A 19,320-nucleotide genomic window follows, 5' to 3' on the forward strand; every position below is an offset into this window, starting at 1 on the left:
CATGCCCCGCCCTTTTCATGCCACGCTGTTGCCACTAATGGGCCATGACTGTTTGCAACCGGGTACAGTGGGCTGCCCACTTGGCTGGCAGGGAGTCTGGCAGCATTTTAAAGCTCTCTGATAGAGTCACCACACACGGGAATGGCTCCCACCCTGGAGGCAAAGTGTTCCCTCAGCTCTGGCATTTAAAACTTGAGGTAAAAATGCGCACAGCGTACAATTAGTCACTTCAGAATGAACTACTCAGTGGCATTTACCATATTTACAGTGACGCGTAGCCATCATCCTTGTCTAATTTCCAAACATTTTCACCCCCCAGAGGGAACCTGGTCCCATTACCAGTCATTCCCTAGTGCCCCTGACCCCGAGTGCCTGGTAACTGCCAACGCGTTTCCCACCTCTGCAGTTTAATGCACGCTGTATATTCCAGCGCGGCTTTGAGATCTGACTCCTTTTACTCCATGTAATGATTTTGAGGTCCTATCTACATCTGTCACACGTGTCTCATTCCTCTTATGGCTGAGAGATATTTTGTGGATAGACGCCATCTATCAGTCTCAGAGGTGACCGTATGCATGACCCCATGCTGAATACCAAACTCTTCAGATGTGCAAGTGCATCTGCACAAGAGAGTGTTAACACTCACTCTTCTGGAGTTCTTAAAATGCCTAGCATGATATAAATCCATGCAAGGAACGGCTATATTGTCTTATACGGAGAACATGACATGGGTTCAGTACAGAAAGTTTTACTTTTCCACATTTGGGGTGGGAGTGGGGTTCTATTGGATTCATCAGTGTGTGCTCACTAAATGTGGAGGGGAGATGATAAAATGATATTTGGCTATCTTGAACAAATATTTTTGGACTATTTTTGTCTCTTGAGTCTTGGGCAATCTGGAAATTTTTTAGTTTTTTTTTTTTGTTTTTTTTTTTTTTTTTTTTTACGTCTATAACCCAGACACTGCCTGACCAGCTGCTTTTGGGTTCTCAGGATTGGTGGGTGATGATCTCGGGTGACCCACTCTCCTGTATATTCAAGTGTTAATTTGGGAAACTATAGCATATCTCCAGGTTCCATTACCATGGGCTCCTGCATTCCAGCTCCACGTCCTGCCTGGTGACCAGGGTCTGACCTCTGCATCACCTCATCCTGTGTGATCACCCTGACCCTGCCCAGGAGGCTGATGTGTGTGCAACAGAGGGCTTGGGTAATGGAGGGCGTGGCCAGGGTAGCACACTGCAGCAACCGTAGCTTTAAATGGGATTCTACATGTATCATGGACTCCCCGCTACGGTAACTATGGTTACCACACGCCTTAGGGTGAGAACGTAGGATGAGGACTCCCCGAGACATTGACTTCTTTTTTTCTTCCAGATCAAATGGAACTTTTTCTTCCTGAGAGGAGCTGTGTTCAGTTTCTAGGACAACTGACTCAATGGGCTTTTAAAGAGTAATGCATGCACCCAAATTGTGACAGGAAGTCCTCAGATCCCAGTATCACAGGGTGTGAGATGGGGGTGGGGGTCGGTCACCTTTCCTTTTGTACACAAATGGTGGCACAGAAACAGTGTGAGCTTCTAATTAGCCATTTACTCCTTTCTAGTAAGTCCTGGGTGGTGCTCCCATTTGTCTGGCTTTACAGTACTATACAGACAAACAAAAGCCTGCTTGTAGATAGCAGCCAGGAGCCAATCATTTACTCTGGGATCGTTTACTCTGGGATCATGTGCTCTGGGATCATTTACTCTGGGCTGGCTAGTTGGTGATGACCCCACGCTTTGGAGTGGAAAAATAAAAAAACACTCTTGCCCTTAAAAATCTCCAAGTCTCTTTTCCAACTGCGTGTCAACTGTACCTCAGAGAGCAAGGAAGCATGTAAAGTTCTTAAAGGCTGTGCCAATGCTGCAGGTGAGGGGACATGGCTTCAGACACACTGGACTGAAGCAGGAAAAAAGTGCACAGGTTGTAGGTGCACATGAAGGCAGATTTTCCTCACAGGGTATCTGTGTGGTACAGGGGAAACAGTTAAAGGTTTTCAGGAGGTTTGGCTCCAATGCCAACCATGGTGGAGCTGGCATCCCTGCAGCAGAAAGAAGGAATCTGGAATAAAATTGGAGGAGGAGAACAGTGGGTAGAGGGTATATGCAAGGAGGGGTTATCAGACAGGCAAGGCCAGCAAGTCATGCCTGACCTTAGACTTCGGTGGTAGGGACAGGAGTGTGGTGTCAAAGGCAGGCAGGAAGCCCTGTGTCTTAGGGTTTCATTGTTGTGAAGAGACACCATGCCCACAGCATCTCTTATAAAGAAACATTTAATCAGGGCTGGCTTACAGTTTCAGAGGTTCAGTCCATTATCATCACAGTGGGAAGCATGACAGCCTGCATCTTGATTTGAAGGCAAACAGGAGAGATTCTGTCTTCTGCAGGCTGCTAGGAAGAGACTCCCTTCTGCCCTGGGTGGAGCTTGAGCACAGGACTTCACAGCCCACCCCTACAGGAGCACACTTCCTCTAACGAGGCCACACACACCTCCAAAGAGTGCCACTTCCCGTGGGCCAAGCATATTCCAACCACCTCACCCTGGATGCAATGACTTAATTATCTCCTCCACCCCCCTCCCCATGTTTACAGGAAGAGTGAGGGAGGGAAATCACGTGTGGCGCTAAGAAAGAACTTCCTAGATTTTCCCGCAGGAGGGAGAAACTGAGGCTCATGGGTACAAGTTCTCTAATTATCATACTAAATTCTAGTTAGTGACAATGCCAAGATCCAGGGAATTTCCTGGGCTCTTGGCTCCTCCCCTTCCCAATACCACAGCCACCCTGCTGGCTCCAGGTGCTGAGGGCTGTTCCTATGGCTTGAAAGTCCATGAGCCATGACCGACCGTGTTACTCTCAGTTCTGTCTTCTTTTAGGTCACCATTCTTGTCAGCCTGGCCCTCGCCTTCCTCGCCTGCATTGTGTTCCTGGTGGTTTATAAGGCCTTCACCTACGACCACAGCTGTCCTGAAGGATTTGTCTACAAGGTAAGGGGCAGGCAGATAGCCCTAGGTGACTATCTCGGAGGGATTATCGATGCCCTCCCTTCCCTGCTGGCCATATTTGGGTCTCTCAATCTCCCCATGGACTGTCTGAAAAGCAGCTTGCATCAAAAAGAGAGTTATCACATCTTCCTGAAGAACCAGTCTCAGGCAGGCACCAGAGTTGCATGGCAAGATCAGGAAGGCAGTGGACCAGCTCCAGATTGCGCGTGCGCAGTGGGTGAAAGACGAGCCTGGTATCAGGCAGGCACGAGAGTTGAGATCGCCAGGTCAGGGAGTAGGCCAGCTCCAGACTGCGCATGAGCAGTGAGAGAAGTTCGCTGATACTTCAGAAAGCTCTGATGTGCGTGGATCTCCCTGGCTAGCAAGCGGGCAAATTCCCTACATCAGAGTGTCCCTAAAGAGACAGGACAGTGAACAGAGCTTCTGAGGTTTTCTCCCAGCCTCTGTCCAGACCCTCACCCTCTGGGTCCCTTTCTTCCTGACCATTGCTTTAGTTGCCCTCCTTTCTTCAAAGACTTGGGTGAACTGAAGGTAGTCTTAGTCCTTTGGAGAATTATGTATGTCCAAACAGTCAGATAATTGAGTACATGATAATAATGATGATGATGATGATGATGATGATGATAATAATAATAATAATAATAATAATAATAATAATAATAATAAGCCTGTTGAGTAATGGACTCTCAATACATGTTAGTTGCAATAAAATTAACTGTTTTAAATCCGAAACAGGTGACGGTGTTAATTTTTATAATCACCATTTGCTGAGTATCTATTTTCTGTCAGACTATTTACTAGAAATTTTTATAAATGTTATCTCTACTAAACCACGCATAACCATTCTGAAAAAAAAAAAAAAACTGGATTTTTTTTTTTTTTTTTTTGGCCCCCATTTTCCATAAGAAGTGATGGAAATTCAAGTACTTAGTTTAGAGGATTTCCCCCAAGTCATCACAGCTAGGATGATGTTCCAAAGTGGGGATCAAATGGGGAATGTTCTGACGGAGAGTGTAGGGTACGTGGTCCTGGCTCATACTCCACGGGATGACACTCTGAATGAATAGAAGTTGAGGTTCTGAGAGAACAGAGACAGCTGAATAATGGATAAACCGTGCTTTATCCGCACAAGGGAATTCTGTAGAAGCCTGACAGCGAAAAAGACTGTCTGCTGCATGGCATAGACTTCCCTAATATTGGCAAGTAAAGGAAGAAGAAAGGGAGAAGAAAGCTCAACCTGTGCATGAGGTGAAAGGCTTTACCTAATTTTTCCAGGAGGAAATTCTTAAAAAAAAAAAAATTAAATTTAAAATGCCAAAGATAAATACTCAGAGGGGTGGAAGGAGCCAGGGATGGGTACAACATCCATCCAGAACTAGCTCGTTATATTGTTTTCTTAAAATATGTAAGCTTGTGACCTATTCGATGGATAAAGAAGAAAAGGTAAAGGCTGGGGACAAGCTAACCAGAGAACCTGGGTCTGTATCAGCTGGAGAAATTCAGAGTGCAGCCTGTAGACTGGAGAGCCTCAGGGAGACATATGAATGTTGACCTACTGTGGGGCTGTAACAGGAGCAACCCACAGCAGGCTGAAGCCACTGTAAGCTGTAAGTGTCTTTCAAATATCAGAGCTAAGCTTAGCACAGCTTGCCTCAGAACTTTCTACAGGCCTACAGTTGGCCAAAGCCACCTGGAACAAAGTCTGGTAACATTACATGCTTTAACAAGGTAAGGCACAATAATACACACCTCTCATCCCAGCACCCGAGAGGCAGATGCAGACAGATCTCTGTGGGTTTGAGACCAGTCTGATCTACAGAACAAGTTCCAGGACAGCCAGGTCACAGAAAAACCTTGGCTCGAAAACAAACAAACAAATACAAAAAGCTTTATGCAATTTGTTGAATACTATGCTGAGTCGAGAAACAGGATTGTAGGGGTGCACATTCGTACCATCAGATAGTTGAAGACGTCCAAGTCAACCCCTTATAAAGAGGACAGTTATGCCTAAGGACACTAAGAGACAGCAACATTCATCCAATACACCATTCACTCTGAGTGCTAAAATTGGCAATATTTTATCTCCTACATACGCTAGGATAATGCAGATACACAATGCAAATGCATATTAATACTCTGAACCAGTAACTTTGCTCCAAGGAAACAAATGCATATCCAAAACAAAGAATATGAAATTATTATTTTCCGTGGACAACGGTCCAGCCGGCCACTGGGGACCCGATGCCATGCCACCAAGAGCAGTGTCATCTGGTCATCAAGCAGATGAGTCTGGTCTTACCTCAGCACCAACAGTAGGTGTATGTCCTCTCCTCTAAGAGTGGCGATGGAACAATCTTGGGGAAGGTGTACTGTGGCCGGGGCGGGGGTGGGGTCTCCGGTGGTGTCGTTGAGTGTATACAGAGCATCAGTGGGTACCAGCAGCCCACCCAGCTACTCTTATCTCTTTCTTCCTCAGCACAAGCGCTGCATCCCGGCCTCACTGGATGCTTACTACTCATCCCAGGACCCCAGCTCCAGGAGCCGCTTCTACACGGTCATCAGTCACTACAGCGTGGCCAAGCAGAGCACTGCCCGGGCCATCGGGCCATGGCTGTCAGCAGCTGCTGTCATTCATGAGCCCAAGCCACCCAAGACGCAGGGCCATTAGAGGCCTGTCCCAGCTAGGATGGGGGGTTGTGGAGAGGGGAACCCCCCCACTGGTTAAGCAGGGCTGGAGCTACAAGACAACACTGTACTGCTGGGGTACGGGGTGGGGGCGGGGCAGGATGGGGTCTGGGGAGAACTCCCGGAAAATATTGTGCACTGGAGTTGTCTGAATCGATCTTTCCTTTTGTCCTTCTGTATTGTTGCTTCGTACCTAAGTCAGGCTCGTGTACAAAGGCATGTTTCGTGTTGATTGTTCCCATGTAAGATATTTTCAAAGCTGTCGCTTAATCTTTGTTAGGATAATTTAGAGCCAGAAATGGGAGCCAGAGAAAATGAATTAAAAAAAAAAAAAAAAAAAAAAAAAGCATGAAACGGGCTCCTTGTGGAAGACACAGCAGAGCAGTAAAGAGCAGAGCCTCCCTGGGGCTAGGGCTTCTTAGATAAGAGGCCATGGCTTCTGTGTGGGCGGCTGAGTGTCTGTGTGGCGAAGGGTAGGCTGTTCCGTTTGCCTGTGGTCTGCAGGAGAGGAGCCCAGCGAGACAGGGAAGGCTGAATTGGAAGGAAAGGTGATGGCATTTCTAAACCAGGAATGCGCAGAGTACTACTCAATGGTGGGCTTGCAAGAGTTGCACTAACTCACGGGGGAGGATCCACACTCAGCCCTGGGCAGCCCATGGGGGACCTAGGCTCCGAACGCTCAAAGGGCAGCTGTTGTGCCTCAGCGAACACAGGCGTGGGTAGATGTTGTCTTTCTTTTATTTTTCTAGGTGTACCCCTAGATGCTGCCCGTGTTTTCAAGATGGCAGGGGTGGAAAGGGAGAGAAAGGAAGAGAGGTGACAAGAAGAAGAATACGGGTCAGGCGGGGCCTCCCTGGGCCCAGCTAAAAGCGTAGGCACCCGGGTTTCACAAAGTGCTAATGACAGCGGGAACACAACTGAATTCTAGCCAGGAACTCTGACAGCAGGGGTGGGGGGGGGGACACTGAAGATTGGGCTGGCAGTGATCATTTCCAAAAGAAGCTGGAGACGGTGACTCTTTCTCACTTTGTTGTGTTGACAGAGGATATTCGTCCAAACTCTCCAGCTAGGTTCTAGAAGCACCTGACAGGGAGGTGTGGCCAGCATCCCCCCTTCTCTCCCCACTCCCTTGCCTCCCCCTGCTTCCCCATCCCCCCACCTCCCGCCCCTGTCCTCCACCCCTGCCAAACTCCACCCCCAACCCTTCCAGCCCTCTAGCAGTGACCTGTTGCCTCTCTCAAGCCTTCCAGGAAATCCCTTTTCTTTGGAGGTGCTGGCTCTAGACCCAAGAGGACAAGAACTGGCCAGGAGAATTGCTCATTTGATGCGTGTTACTGTTTCCCAGTGCCTCTCCAACAGGGCGTTTAAGGGTATTTTTTTTTTTTTCTTTCGTGGCTTGCTGTATTGCTGAAATCACTGTCCACAGCAGCTGGGTACTAGGAGTAGTGTAGCTCAAACCATCCTGCCAGATGCTTTCATCTGATTTCTCCTCCCACCCCATCCTCCCATCACCTGAGTCACCTGTAAATTCATCTGTCATCTGAAACGGATCAACAAATCGTCCCTAGCAAAACCACAGAGCGCTTTATAATTTTGTGGTGTATTTTTGTCAGTAGGTAGCAGAGGCTGAAGTATTTTTTGGTGTAATTCTTGAAATTTTCTGACAGGAAAAAAAAATAAACATAGATGTGTCCGAGAGTCCTGACTGTCTGTCTGTCCATCCTTTACAGCTTGACCTTCTTCTGCTCAGTGAGCATAATGGGGATGCTGAGGGCACTGGAGGTGGGATTGGTGAGGCGAGGGACAGAGTGTCCTGTTAAGTGGGGGAAGGTGGGGGGGTCTCTGTCTTAAAGTAAGTATAGCTTGTTATACTGTTAAAGTCCTGGCGTGGTCCTGAGCCCTGGGCTAGATCCTGAAGCCCTAACAAGAGCTGGAGGACTCTTCATGATCCTGAGTATGTCACACGACACCAGAGCCTCACAAGGTACAGAGGTTCAGATATGTTGCTAAGGAGCTAGCAGGATGCTGAAGGATCCTCTGATATATAATTATACAATATGATATGTGAAGTATCATGATGTGATGTATGTTATACCAAGAGGCCGGCAATGCTGAGGTCATGATGTGCTGCTGCTGTCATGGTTGATTCAGAAGGCCTGACATAATACCGTGGGCATTGCATGATGCTAAGATGCTGATGATGCTGAGGTCCTGATGGTGCAGTCGGTCGAACAGACAGGATGCTAGCTAAGGTCCTTACATAATGCTGACCTTGCGTCATGGTCCTGACACCATAGCAAGGCACCGACATGCCGGTTAAGGTGACACTATATTAACTACCCGATCACATACCGCGGTTCTCAGATGATGCTGAGCACCTGCATGTGATATTTGGTTTCTGGAATGCTGCCGCAGACCTGCCTTGATGCTGAGTGGCATGTGATGTTGAGGTCCCGACATGATGCTGAAGTCACAGCGCTGTTCTTAAATCCTGATGCGACACTGAAATAAGGTCCTGACATGATGCTGAGCTCTAGACATGACAGCAAGGGCCGTCCAGATGTCACACTGAGGTGCACATGGGATGTTTTATTCTGTCTCTTCCATACCGAGGGCACGAAATGACTCTCAGGGTCTGTGTGGTACTGAGACGGCAACATGATTCTGAGGCCTTGATCTTATGTGATGAGCCAGGCCTGAAATGATGCTGAGGTGGTCGGTACCCGATGCTGGGGCTGTCTCATGACACATGATGCTAAGGCTCTCAATGATAAAGTCCTGATACAGTGCTGAAGTCATGGGTCATGATACTGAAGGCCTGACATGGTTGCAAGGCAATATCCTCAAATAATGGCCAAAGTGATAATGCACGGGCTTGATAAGGAACTGAAGCCCAACACCTTCATGAGGTCCGAAAACAATACTGAAGGCCAAGTATGACTTTCAAATCATGATGCTGAGTTCTTGACATAATGCAGGGGACCTGGCACACAGTGGGGTTTTTTTTCTTCTGACATCAGGTTGAGGACCTGACGTGATAATGCAGTTCCCCATATGATCCCGAGGGCAAGACATGGTACTGAGGTTTTGATACAGTGGGAAGACCTGACATGTTAATATCGTGCAGTGACAGTCAAGTTCAGGCAGATTCTGCAGGGCTGGTATAATGTTGCAGATCTGACATGACTCTGAGGTGGTACCTCGATGAAAGGACCACTTATGATGCTCAGAGATGCTCAGACTGAGGTCTCTGTAGGATGTTGAATTCCTGGCCTCCCAATGAGGCTCTGACATGATGCTGAGGTTTAGACCTAATATTGGGGTGTGGACATCACAATGGCTTCCTGTCATGTTTCCGAGTGCACGTCGTGATGTTGTTGGCCATTACATCATCTTCCAAGCCTGACGTGGTACCCAATCCTGACGTGCCGAGTTTCTGCTATGATGCGAAGGATCTGACATGACCTTGGGAAAATGGCATGATGCTGAGTTCTTGATAGGATGAGGTTCAGACATGATAGGAAAGACATCCCATGATGGAGAGGCCATGGCATGATGCTACGCACCTGAAACAATTCCAAGGTCCTCGTGTTCTGCTGAGGCTACATGTTGATGGAGGATATGATACTGTGACCCTCACTTTGTGTTAAGGTCTTGACAAGATGCTTGACGGATGCCGTGGCACTGGTATTCTGACATCATGCTGAGGACCAACATGGCGTTGGTGGTCTAGCATGATGCTGAAGGCTTGCCATAAGATTAAGTCCTAATACATTGCTGAGGTCCTGAGACAATATTGAATGTCTAACATGACACAGAGGTCCGGACATGACAGAGAAGACCGAACATGATACTGGAGATCCATTCATGATGCAGGTACTGACATCATGTCAAAGTCTGGACACAAGGCTGAAGCTGACACCCTGCCATGATGCTCAGGGCATGGTATGTATGCTACATAGGCTCTGACACGACGTTAGACTCATGCTATTCTCTTGAGAGCCGGACATGAGGCAGTGGACCTAATAGACCTGAGTGACAGGTGAAATGCTGAGGTTCTGGTGTGACAGACACTGTGGTCCTGATAACATGAGATAATGTTGGTTTCATTACATAATGCTCAGGAACTCATAAACAAAGATGCTGAGGTCAGGATATGTTGCTAAGGGCCTGACAATGTGCTCACATCCAGATGTGCTGCTGAGTGAGGACATATTGTGATGCCGGGGGTCTTATGTGATGCAGAGATCCTGGGATAATTACGAGGTGCTGGCATGCGTCAGATTTCCAGACATGTTGCTAAGGTCTCACACGATGCTGAGGTCCTGTCACGATACTTAGGTTTGGCATGATGTCACAGATGTCCTGACATGGTTTGGAGGACATGACATGAACCCAAGGTTCTGACATGAACTGAGGTCCCACGTGATGTAGAGGACATGAAGTGGTCCTGAGGTTCTGACCGAGTGCCTGGTGAGACCCTGTCAAGATGATGCTTGCCAGGATGATGCTTGCCAAGATGATGCTTGCCAGGATGATGCTTGCCAGGATGATGCTTAAGGGATGGGTGCTAATGTGACCCTGAAGGCCTGAAGTGAGGCTGAGTCCCTCATGCTGAATGACTTCCTGGCATGTTGAGAATATGACATGACACTCAGAAGCTGGTGAGACACTGAGCGGGGCGTAAGGTACTGGAGTCCAGACATATGACTAAGCTCCTCCCCTTACTCGGAGATGCGGAAATGAAACATTCTACTGCGCTCTTGCCATGGCGCTGGGTCTTCAAACCCTGCTGCTTCTCTGACAGAGGGTGTGGTCCTGACATGATGCTGACAACCTGGTAGTGAGGGTTTAAACCAGGAGTATTTCCGTTTGCTGTGTGTTGGTACGAGAGAATATACACAGAGTAATATGGGTAGAAATGAGGTCTCTTTTTCGCAGGTTCAATGTCATGGTGAGTGACACCTTCTAAGGAGGCAAAGACGGGGTGTACAGGAGCAAAAAACTTCACCCCAAGCAGCAAGCCCTTTTATAGTCAGCATTAATCCGTCCACAAGGCTGGAGTCCTCACAGCCTGAAAATCTCTCACTAAGCCTCACCTCTAATAATGTTGTGTGAGGGACCAAGTTTCCAAAACATACTTTTGTGGGGGGAGCGGGGGGGGGGGAACAGATTCAAACCATCACATACAGTCACTTCCCTGAAGTTCAGAGACAAGATTAGATACAGAAATAGTCGGTGGCAAAAGAAGGGTCTGCTGAGGCCTTCGCTGGGTTGCACGTGGTGGCTAGCCAGCAGCTCAGGGAGGGGGCAGAGAGCCATGCTGTGACTATCAGCTTAGCTTGCTTTGGGTGGTGGTCACTGGTACCATTGAACAGATAAAAGCCTGAAACCCAGAGGCATAAAGAGGCACCCGTAGGCTCTGCTAGAGAAACAGGGGTTAAATCTAGGTCAAGTGATCCCACAACCCCTGAGCCCTTCCTGTTGTGTGTCAGACCCCCAACACGGGCACAATTACAACTTCACTGCTCAGAACATCGGGGCTGCGGTTTTTACCGATGCGATCTTGCGATGCGATCTTGCTTATTCTTAGCCTGAACTCAGTCCCAGTGTTTTGTGCTAAGAATAGCAAATGCCCCTTGGTATGCCAAGTGCTAAGTGCTCAGCAGTTCCAAGAGGGAGCCACCCCTACCTTCGACATCACTGCCACGGACTGTCACTAACACTTCTGTTTCAAGTGCACGGAGACAGCGATGCTGTATGTTTGAGGGGATGCGGCAAGCAGCGGAGCAACCCACGTATGTTGGTCACGCCTTAACGGTTCCATCAGCAACAGCCGTACCTCTCTGCATTGTGCTCTGGGGTTATGGTATGTGCCTATACATCTTCTTGCCTCAGATGGCAAGCCTTTCCGGGAAGAGATCAGGACTGACTGGATACAGTTGGAAACAGGCTCTCTACACTGATTACTGAACTGGGGTGGGGGTGGGGGGGGATTGTGACCAACCATGCATGGCTGGAAGAGAGAGAGAAGACAGCGCAGCCCTTGCCTTCGGGTGCCGTACAAACTGCTAAGCACGGGGGCAGAGGCAAGCCTTCACACTCCAGAGTTCTGGATAGCCGCCCTATACTTTTGAAAGGCGGGGCTGTGAGCCAGCATCCCACTTGCAGAGGCCGGGACTCCATATAGGCGACACGTAAACACCAGATGCATTATTCAATCACACAGAATCAAATAAAAATTTTAACGAGCACATGTTTAAACATTCTGTCATAAGTGAATTTGCAACTCTGTTGCCAGAAAGAAAGAGAGGAAGGAAGGAAGGGTGGGAGGGCGGGAGGGAGGGAGGGAGGGGAGAGAAGAAAAAGGAAACAACAGTTTTCCTTTATTCATCTTGACAGATCATGTTTAATACGTATAATGGTGGGAGAAATGGACAGAGGGAGACCATGACAATTCCAATTACTAGGAGTAACCCTAATGCTATTCCTGGTGGAGTTATAATCTTCTCACCAGAATAAAGGGAACACAGCCCCTCCATGAGCAGGGACTGGCTGAGCAGTAAGGAGCCTTTAACCAGAGGTTTAGTCAAGAAAAATCTCCTCTTTTCAGAGTCCTGCTGGGCCAGCGATGATCATAAAGCCAGGGCCTGGGCTAGTCACACCAATTTCCTCTGTGGTCTTTCATCCCTTTTTCTCTATTTATCAACACAGGGAATTCTGTGAGGGACCCACCGCTGTGCCAAAAATGGAGATGTGAGTTCTCTGGCAGCCTGAGACCTGGGTTGGGAAGGGCAGGTTCCTGTTTGAGGAAGGAATTCTGGAGGGAGGCATAGAGCAGGCATCCTGAGCCTCCGGAAGGTGTCTTCAAGGGGGTGGGGGAGCCCAAGGCTTCTCAGGGCTGCTCCTGAGATCTCTTCCCTATCCCCAGGCTGGAAGCAAAGCCTTGGCTCCGAGGCTCACAGTTGAGACCGGAGGACAGAGAAGGGACAGATAATTGCTGCCTGTCAGGGGAAAGTGATGGCGGTGCTGGAGGGGTCCCAGCGGGCAGTCAGGACAGAGTTATTTTAGGGAGATATGTTATTACTCGGGAAAATTGAGAGTCCACCTCTTCTGAATTGCTGTGATCAGTTCAACTCCCACCCCACCCCAGTCTAATCTGACCAGGGACTCAGAGATAAATTCCTCATCATCTAGCAGGCTTAAACAAGTTGAGAGAAAAGGCTGGTTTCCATAGCAACATCAATGCCATAGTCAGATTCAGTCTAGCATAAAACAGCATTTACCCCCCCCCCAAAATCCCACTCCTGTTTTTTTCATCAGAAAGGATCACCCCCTCTCAGGGAGCACAGACCCAAGAGCTCAGCTGGCCACAGTTGCCCTCCACTGAGCAGGCTGCCCTCTGGAAACCTGCTGTCCCTCCCTCTGTTCTCCTGAGCCTCCTCTGTTCTAGTCTTTATCTCAGTCCGCCTTCAAAGAAAGATGGTGCCTGGAATCTGTGGCTGACCTGGATTTGTTTCATCTGAGGATCCTAGTGACCACCAGGCTGGGTTTCAGGCTGTGTGGGTAAGGGAAGGGGAAAAGCAGCCTGTATCTGCCAGCTCCTTTCTACACTGCAGCTGCCTCATCCTCACACCGGGATCATCCTTGCGTTTGCCTCATTCCGTGAGGATCTCATTGAACAATGCTTAACAATTTACCTACAATAGCCACAACCAATTGCTCCCACTACTAAACCTCTCACCGCTTGGGTTTCCCTGATTGTAAAGTGGAATTATTTATAAGCACCTCAGTCTCCAGCAGGGCTGCTGTGGGTTGAACATGTTAACTGCCTTGAAGGCCCTATAACATAAAACTGGTTCCTTCCTGTCTGCATTTCGGAAGCATACAGCGTGGCCCCTTCCTTAGTCCCACTTACAGACTGTCAGAACCAGGGGTGACCCATTTCCCTTCTCTACGCACAGTTTTAATTCCTGAATTTAGTTGTATGGAAATATAATTTTTAATGGTAAAATCAAATTATCACATCACAGTCACATATTCTGCAAAAATGTTGAGCAAACTCTTCACATAGATTATTTTTAAAATGAAACTATAGACTTCATTCAAATATCACCATAAAATACTTTTTCAGATGCAGGGTATACCCTGCAATCGCATAGAACACTTATATATGGGCACAGTAATAGGTAAATATGTGTGCATATATTTTTATATGTGATTATATATGTAAATATATGTACACACATATATGTGTGTATATTGTATGCATTTACACCTGTATATGTGCATTTCATGAATTTCATGAGTATATATGCAAAGATGTACATATGCATATGTATATATACGTGTGTCTGTGTACATAAGTGTGAATACATGTATAGATGTGTGTATATATGTGTGTGTGTGCATATATGTATGTGTGTTTATATATGTGTATGTGCATGTATGAATGTGTGTGCACATATGTATGTACATATACTGTGTGTATATGTTTTTCTATAGTTGTGTGTGTATATGCATGTATTGTGTGTGCATATTTTGCACTGCTAAGGAACAACCTACAGCCCTGCACATGCCAGGTGAGTGCTCTACCCCCAGGACTTACTCACTATCTTCTCAGCTCATACACCACCAGCTCATGTCACATTTTTCCTTTCCTAGTCCTCGGAATCAGGTGTTTCCAAGAAGCCTTAGTTTCTCCTATTGCAAGAGTCTTAGAAACCAAGACTTGGGTGTTTAGTATGCATCAGTACAGAGCCATGTTGCTTTTAGTCCGTTTTGACATGACATAAATAAATATGTGTGTGTATGTGTGTGTGCATGTGTGTGCATGTCCATTTGTGTATTCATACACATGTGTGTCTATTATCTGTCACCTCTATCACTCATCCATCATCATCTGACTCAAGCGAACGCAAGTCTATTTTGAGCTCTCTCAGTGAAAAGCACCAGGATCACCCTGGTGTTCCTTCTCAGCTTGCTTGTCTCTTCATTCTCCGACAGTCGGAAAAGATAGTCTTAGCTACAACACACTTCCTTGTTCGCTTTCGTTTATATGGAAGTTGTTTTAGATACTGGAATTTTTTTTCTTTTTGTTTATTTTTCTTTCATACAATACATCCTGGCCACAGCCTTCCTCAACTCTGTTCCTCCCAATTCCCAGTCCCCCAGCCTCCCCTCTTCCCAGATCCACCCCTCCTCCTCAGCCTCCCCTCTCCCCAGATCCACCCCTTCTCCTCAGCCTCTCCTGATCCCAGATCTACTGCTCTCCTGTTTCCCTTCAGAAAAGAATGCTATCGATCAAACACAACATAAGACACAATGAGACTAGGTACAAACCTTCACATCAAATCTAGACAAGGCAACCCAATAGGAGGAAAGGGGGTCTCAAGAGTAGGCAAAAGAATCCCACAAAAAAAAAAAAAAAAAAAAAAAAAAAAAAAAAAAAAACAAGTTAAACAACCACAGCATGTATTCAAGCCTAGCACAGACTCATGCAGGCTCCGTGATAGCTCCTTCAGTCTCTGTGAGCCCCATGGGTCTTACTCTCCTGGTGTCCTTGACTCTCTGGCTCCTATAATCCTTCCTCCCCTTCTTCTGTAGAGTTCCATACGTTTGTCTGTGAGTATCTCTGGATCTAGTCCCAACAGCTGCTGGAAGAAGCGGCTCTGGTGGCTATTGGGCTACAGAGACCTGAAAATGATTTAGACTTGGAAGTTCTGATGTCATTAGAGACACTCACTGGATCATCTGATATGAGTATGCTGGACTTCCCTTGTGTTTATTTGCCAGGGCTTGTGTACAAAGCCCCTTTCTAATTCTGGAAGGCTAACATTTGGGGAGGGTGATAATGCATGAGGCATTATGTAAGCCGAGTATCTAAAGGCCTTAGAGAATAACAATAGGTTTTTATTAACAAGTAATTCTTTATACGTCATAGATGCGCAGGAGCCACATTCCAGATAAAACAGCTGTCAGGTTGGCTCGTAGGTACCTTCATGGCCCAGCTACTCCTTTTTGTACCCATGATCCACTCAGCAAATCGGTTGGGTTGCCAATGCATTGCCAATGCAATCTCTACTGCTCAAGTTGATGCTAATCCTTGCCAGGTCCCTAGAACCTTCCACGCTCCATTTTCCAATTGGAAGTTATCACCAGCTCTGCCTCTTGGGTCCACAATTTTATACATGTTCGTCATCATCACTGTGTGTGAATGGATGTGGAAGACTTCATACACTCCAGTCAGTCATCCCTGCCCTCTACAAGGGGTATGGGATGCGGAGTTTCTAGGTTGGCTCGTTTAAGTAGGTAATGGGCTTTTCTACTCTTTCTCACTAACCTTCCCCATCCTTCAGCATGTAGAAGCTGGGGACTCCCCCCCTTCAAGGATGATAGAACAACAGGAGAGAGGGAGCATGGGTCCCTAACTGTCCATGTCCACACGAGGCTCTTCCCTGAGCTAAAAATAACTTTTACCATCGTAGTGAGATGCTGCTTCTGTTCCTTATAGCAGAATTACTTTGACAATACACAAAGGAAACCCATCGGGACATTCGATCAGGTCTGAAATTGGTTTTCATAATAGCTTCGCTCACAATGTCCAGTTCTACTTGCTCTCTGATGGGATTGCTCCCAGGGGCTCCTCTGTCTCCACACTGTGAAATCCACCAATCACATTCCAGCTCACAATCAGGACTCGGTTTAAAAATTCATTGTTATTCAAACATTTTCCTCAGTCCCTTGGTAAGATCTACTGTTGTAGTCCTCCCAAATCTCATGTTACAGATTTCTCACAGTTTTAATATAAACAATAAAATATAAATAAATTAATAAATAAAATTATATAAAAAAACCTTTGTCACAGAATTCTAATAGTCTATTTTTACACACAAGATCTGCTTGCCTGTTAGTTCCTAGAATGAGTGATTGGATCTATGGGTTTTAAAAAAAATCTCTGCCAAAAATCCCTAAGAGTCTGTCTGCAGCCTAGATCTGTACATGGGAGTCCCAATCATAGACACATCTTCCTGATGCTTTTTCCCTTAAAGAATTCTCATCTGTTACCTCAAACTCTGCACATTTCCTGAAGCCTTCATGGTCTTCCCTTCAAATATGCTTTATTTCTGTATCAATTAAGTTGGATAATGACATCATCAACCACTGGACTTCACTGAGTGAATATTGTTGTGGCTGTTGCTACTTTTAATTATTATTGATTTGATGCGCTAAGGACTGACCCCAGGACCTTGTACAGTCCAGACAAGAGCTCTTCCAGTGAACTGTGCCCACCTGCTCTTCCTTTCAGGCTTCTGAGCACCCCTCCCCCATGAGCTCTGCTCCCCTCCAAGACCAGCAACCAACACTCAACTGTCTCCCCACTAGCGCTGGCATTCGCCCCCCCCCACAGCTCTAAATAAACACATTTGATTAGGAAAGTGTGCCTTTCTCTGTCAGTAATTTATTCTCTTGTATGCAAATTGCCCAATTAATTAAGAAAAGAGAAGAAAAGCCCACAATTCAGATGAGTGATCTCCTGGAAGAAAAAAGGAAGAAGCTGTTAGCAAATTGGTATCGTGCAGAGAACCCTGGACATGAAGGCAGACAGAATCTGGAATCCCAGCCTCATAGCTCTGGCTATGAGACCATAGGCTGGTCCCACCGCTACCGGCACCTCTTCCTCCACTGGAAATGAGCACATTATTGTCTGTTTCGTAGAGTTGTTGTTAGGGTCATCTGAGGAAGGGTACAGATGTTTGGAGGATTTGGAAATGCTTTGAAAATAAGTGGAAAATAGCCCTTTGCCCAGGATCTTAAGATGACAAAACGGATTCATGGGTCTTCTCACGGGCTGTCAGGCCCCAGTACAGAGCTCCTGGCTCTGCTATGGGTTGAATTCTGACTCCTATAAACAGATATGCTTAAGTGCTAATCCCCAGTATCTCAGGCTTCACTTGGAGAAAGGCTCTTCATAGACAGTGGTACCGAGATGAGACCCTGGGTTCGAAACCTGTGTGCCCCAACAAGGCAGGTTTGCCACCTGCCCTTGATAAATCCCTTTTGAAACCCTAATTAATAATGAAAAGCAGGGAAAAGATGACTCATTCATTGTGACTACACTGGGGGAAGGGACACAGAACTCCACAGAATCCTCACGTCTATCATTATGGGGTCCTGACATGAGTTTAGATTTAGGTAGAGGGACAGAACTAAGCAGGGCTGGTCAAGCTGGGTCTGCCACCGTCAATGGCATGTGACTTCTTTTGTCTACTTTTCTGCAAGACAGTCTGTTTAAGTTACAAATCTTGGCAGGAGGAAAATTCCCCACTCACTAGCTCAGACTTTAAGCTTTCTCTTCTCTCAGACTGGGATTTCTGGGGAAATGCCAACTTCTTGAGTCAATCGCTTAAAGAGTCTGATAGCCAAAATTGGGCACACAAGTGTCTCTTTAGAATGTCTTCCTCCCTGCCAGGCATATTACAATCTCATAGTTATCCTCATAACAAAGGACAGTTGGAAACAGAGACATGGAGTAAATGTCCTGTGAAGGCAGATGCTGGATAAGATTTCTGCCTTCATTTGATTTCAATTGTGATAAACCATGGCCAAAAGCTACTTGAAGAGGAAAGGGTTTATCTGGCTTACACATCCTAATCACAGTCCATCACTGAGGGAAGCCAGGGCAGGAACTCACAGCATGAACCTGGAGGCAAGATGCTGCTTACTGTCTTGCTCAGCCCGCTTTCTTATTCAACATAAAACTGCCTGCCAAGAGGTGGCACACATCAATCAATAATCAAAAAGATCCCTCAAAGATTTGCATACAGGCTGACCTGATGGAGGCATCATCTCAGTTTAGCCCAGTCTTCCCAGATGAGTCTAACTTGTATCTCTGGGCAGCAGTAGAGCTGACCTTGGGATGGGGAGTGAACCAGCCCCAAGGACAACAGCAAAGGAGAGATAGCCCTGTCACAAGGTATCCTTCGTACAGAGGTACACCCCCCCTCTCACACACACACACACATACACACACACACACACACACACACACACACCACAATAGTTGGAAGATCTGGCCCAAAGGTCATGAGAACAGGAGAGCTGGCCCTGCCCCTCACTGGCAGAGAAGTGGAGAACAGGGCCTTGCACCTTGCCTGGATAATACAGTGGATTTGCTCTGATGGCAAAGACATGGGTGAGCCGGTGCTGAGAACAAGAGAGTAGCCCACCCCCCTCATCTGGTGCAGCACTGGGGGAGTAGGTCCCACACCTCACCTGGGCAGAACAGTGGAGCTGGCCCTAATGGCAAAGACATGGTAAGCCAGCCACAAGAACATGAGAGTTGGAGAGCTGACCCTTCCTCTGTCAATGGCTGCATTGGGTAGCCTACATACATGGAGCAGTGTTGGAGAGCTCACCCTGGTGGTGTGGCGCGGGGGTGGGGCGTCCTGTTCAGTTACAGTAGGATGATGTCACTATGCAACAGGTAGGTCCGGTCTATCATTGGATGAGAAGGAAGGGTAGGCAGGGAAAAGTCTAGGAAGGAAAGAGGAGGAGAGGAAGTGGGAAAATCTAGATCCAGATGTTCTT

The 19,320-nt window shown here is 47.0% G+C and overlaps 1 protein-coding gene across 1 annotated transcript in view; it reads left to right on the forward strand.

The window, feature by feature from the left end:
• NSG2 (neuronal vesicle trafficking associated 2) overlaps positions 1-5,713 on the forward strand; it is a gene marked incomplete at both ends in the record, with an annotated part of 55,058 nt that extends 49,345 nt beyond the window's left edge. The window contains 2 exons of the mRNA XM_080942223.1: positions 2,917-3,027; positions 5,522-5,713. Coding sequence (XP_080798349.1) covers positions 2,917-3,027; positions 5,522-5,713 — 303 coding nt within the window. The remainder of the gene's footprint in view (positions 1-2,916; positions 3,028-5,521) is intronic.
• Positions 5,714-19,320: the final 13,607 nt, after the last annotated feature.

The sequence above is a fragment of the Micromys minutus genome (genome assembly GCF_963924665.1).
Source record: "Micromys minutus genome assembly, chromosome: 31".
Lineage (NCBI taxonomy): Eukaryota > Metazoa > Chordata > Mammalia > Rodentia > Muridae > Micromys > Micromys minutus.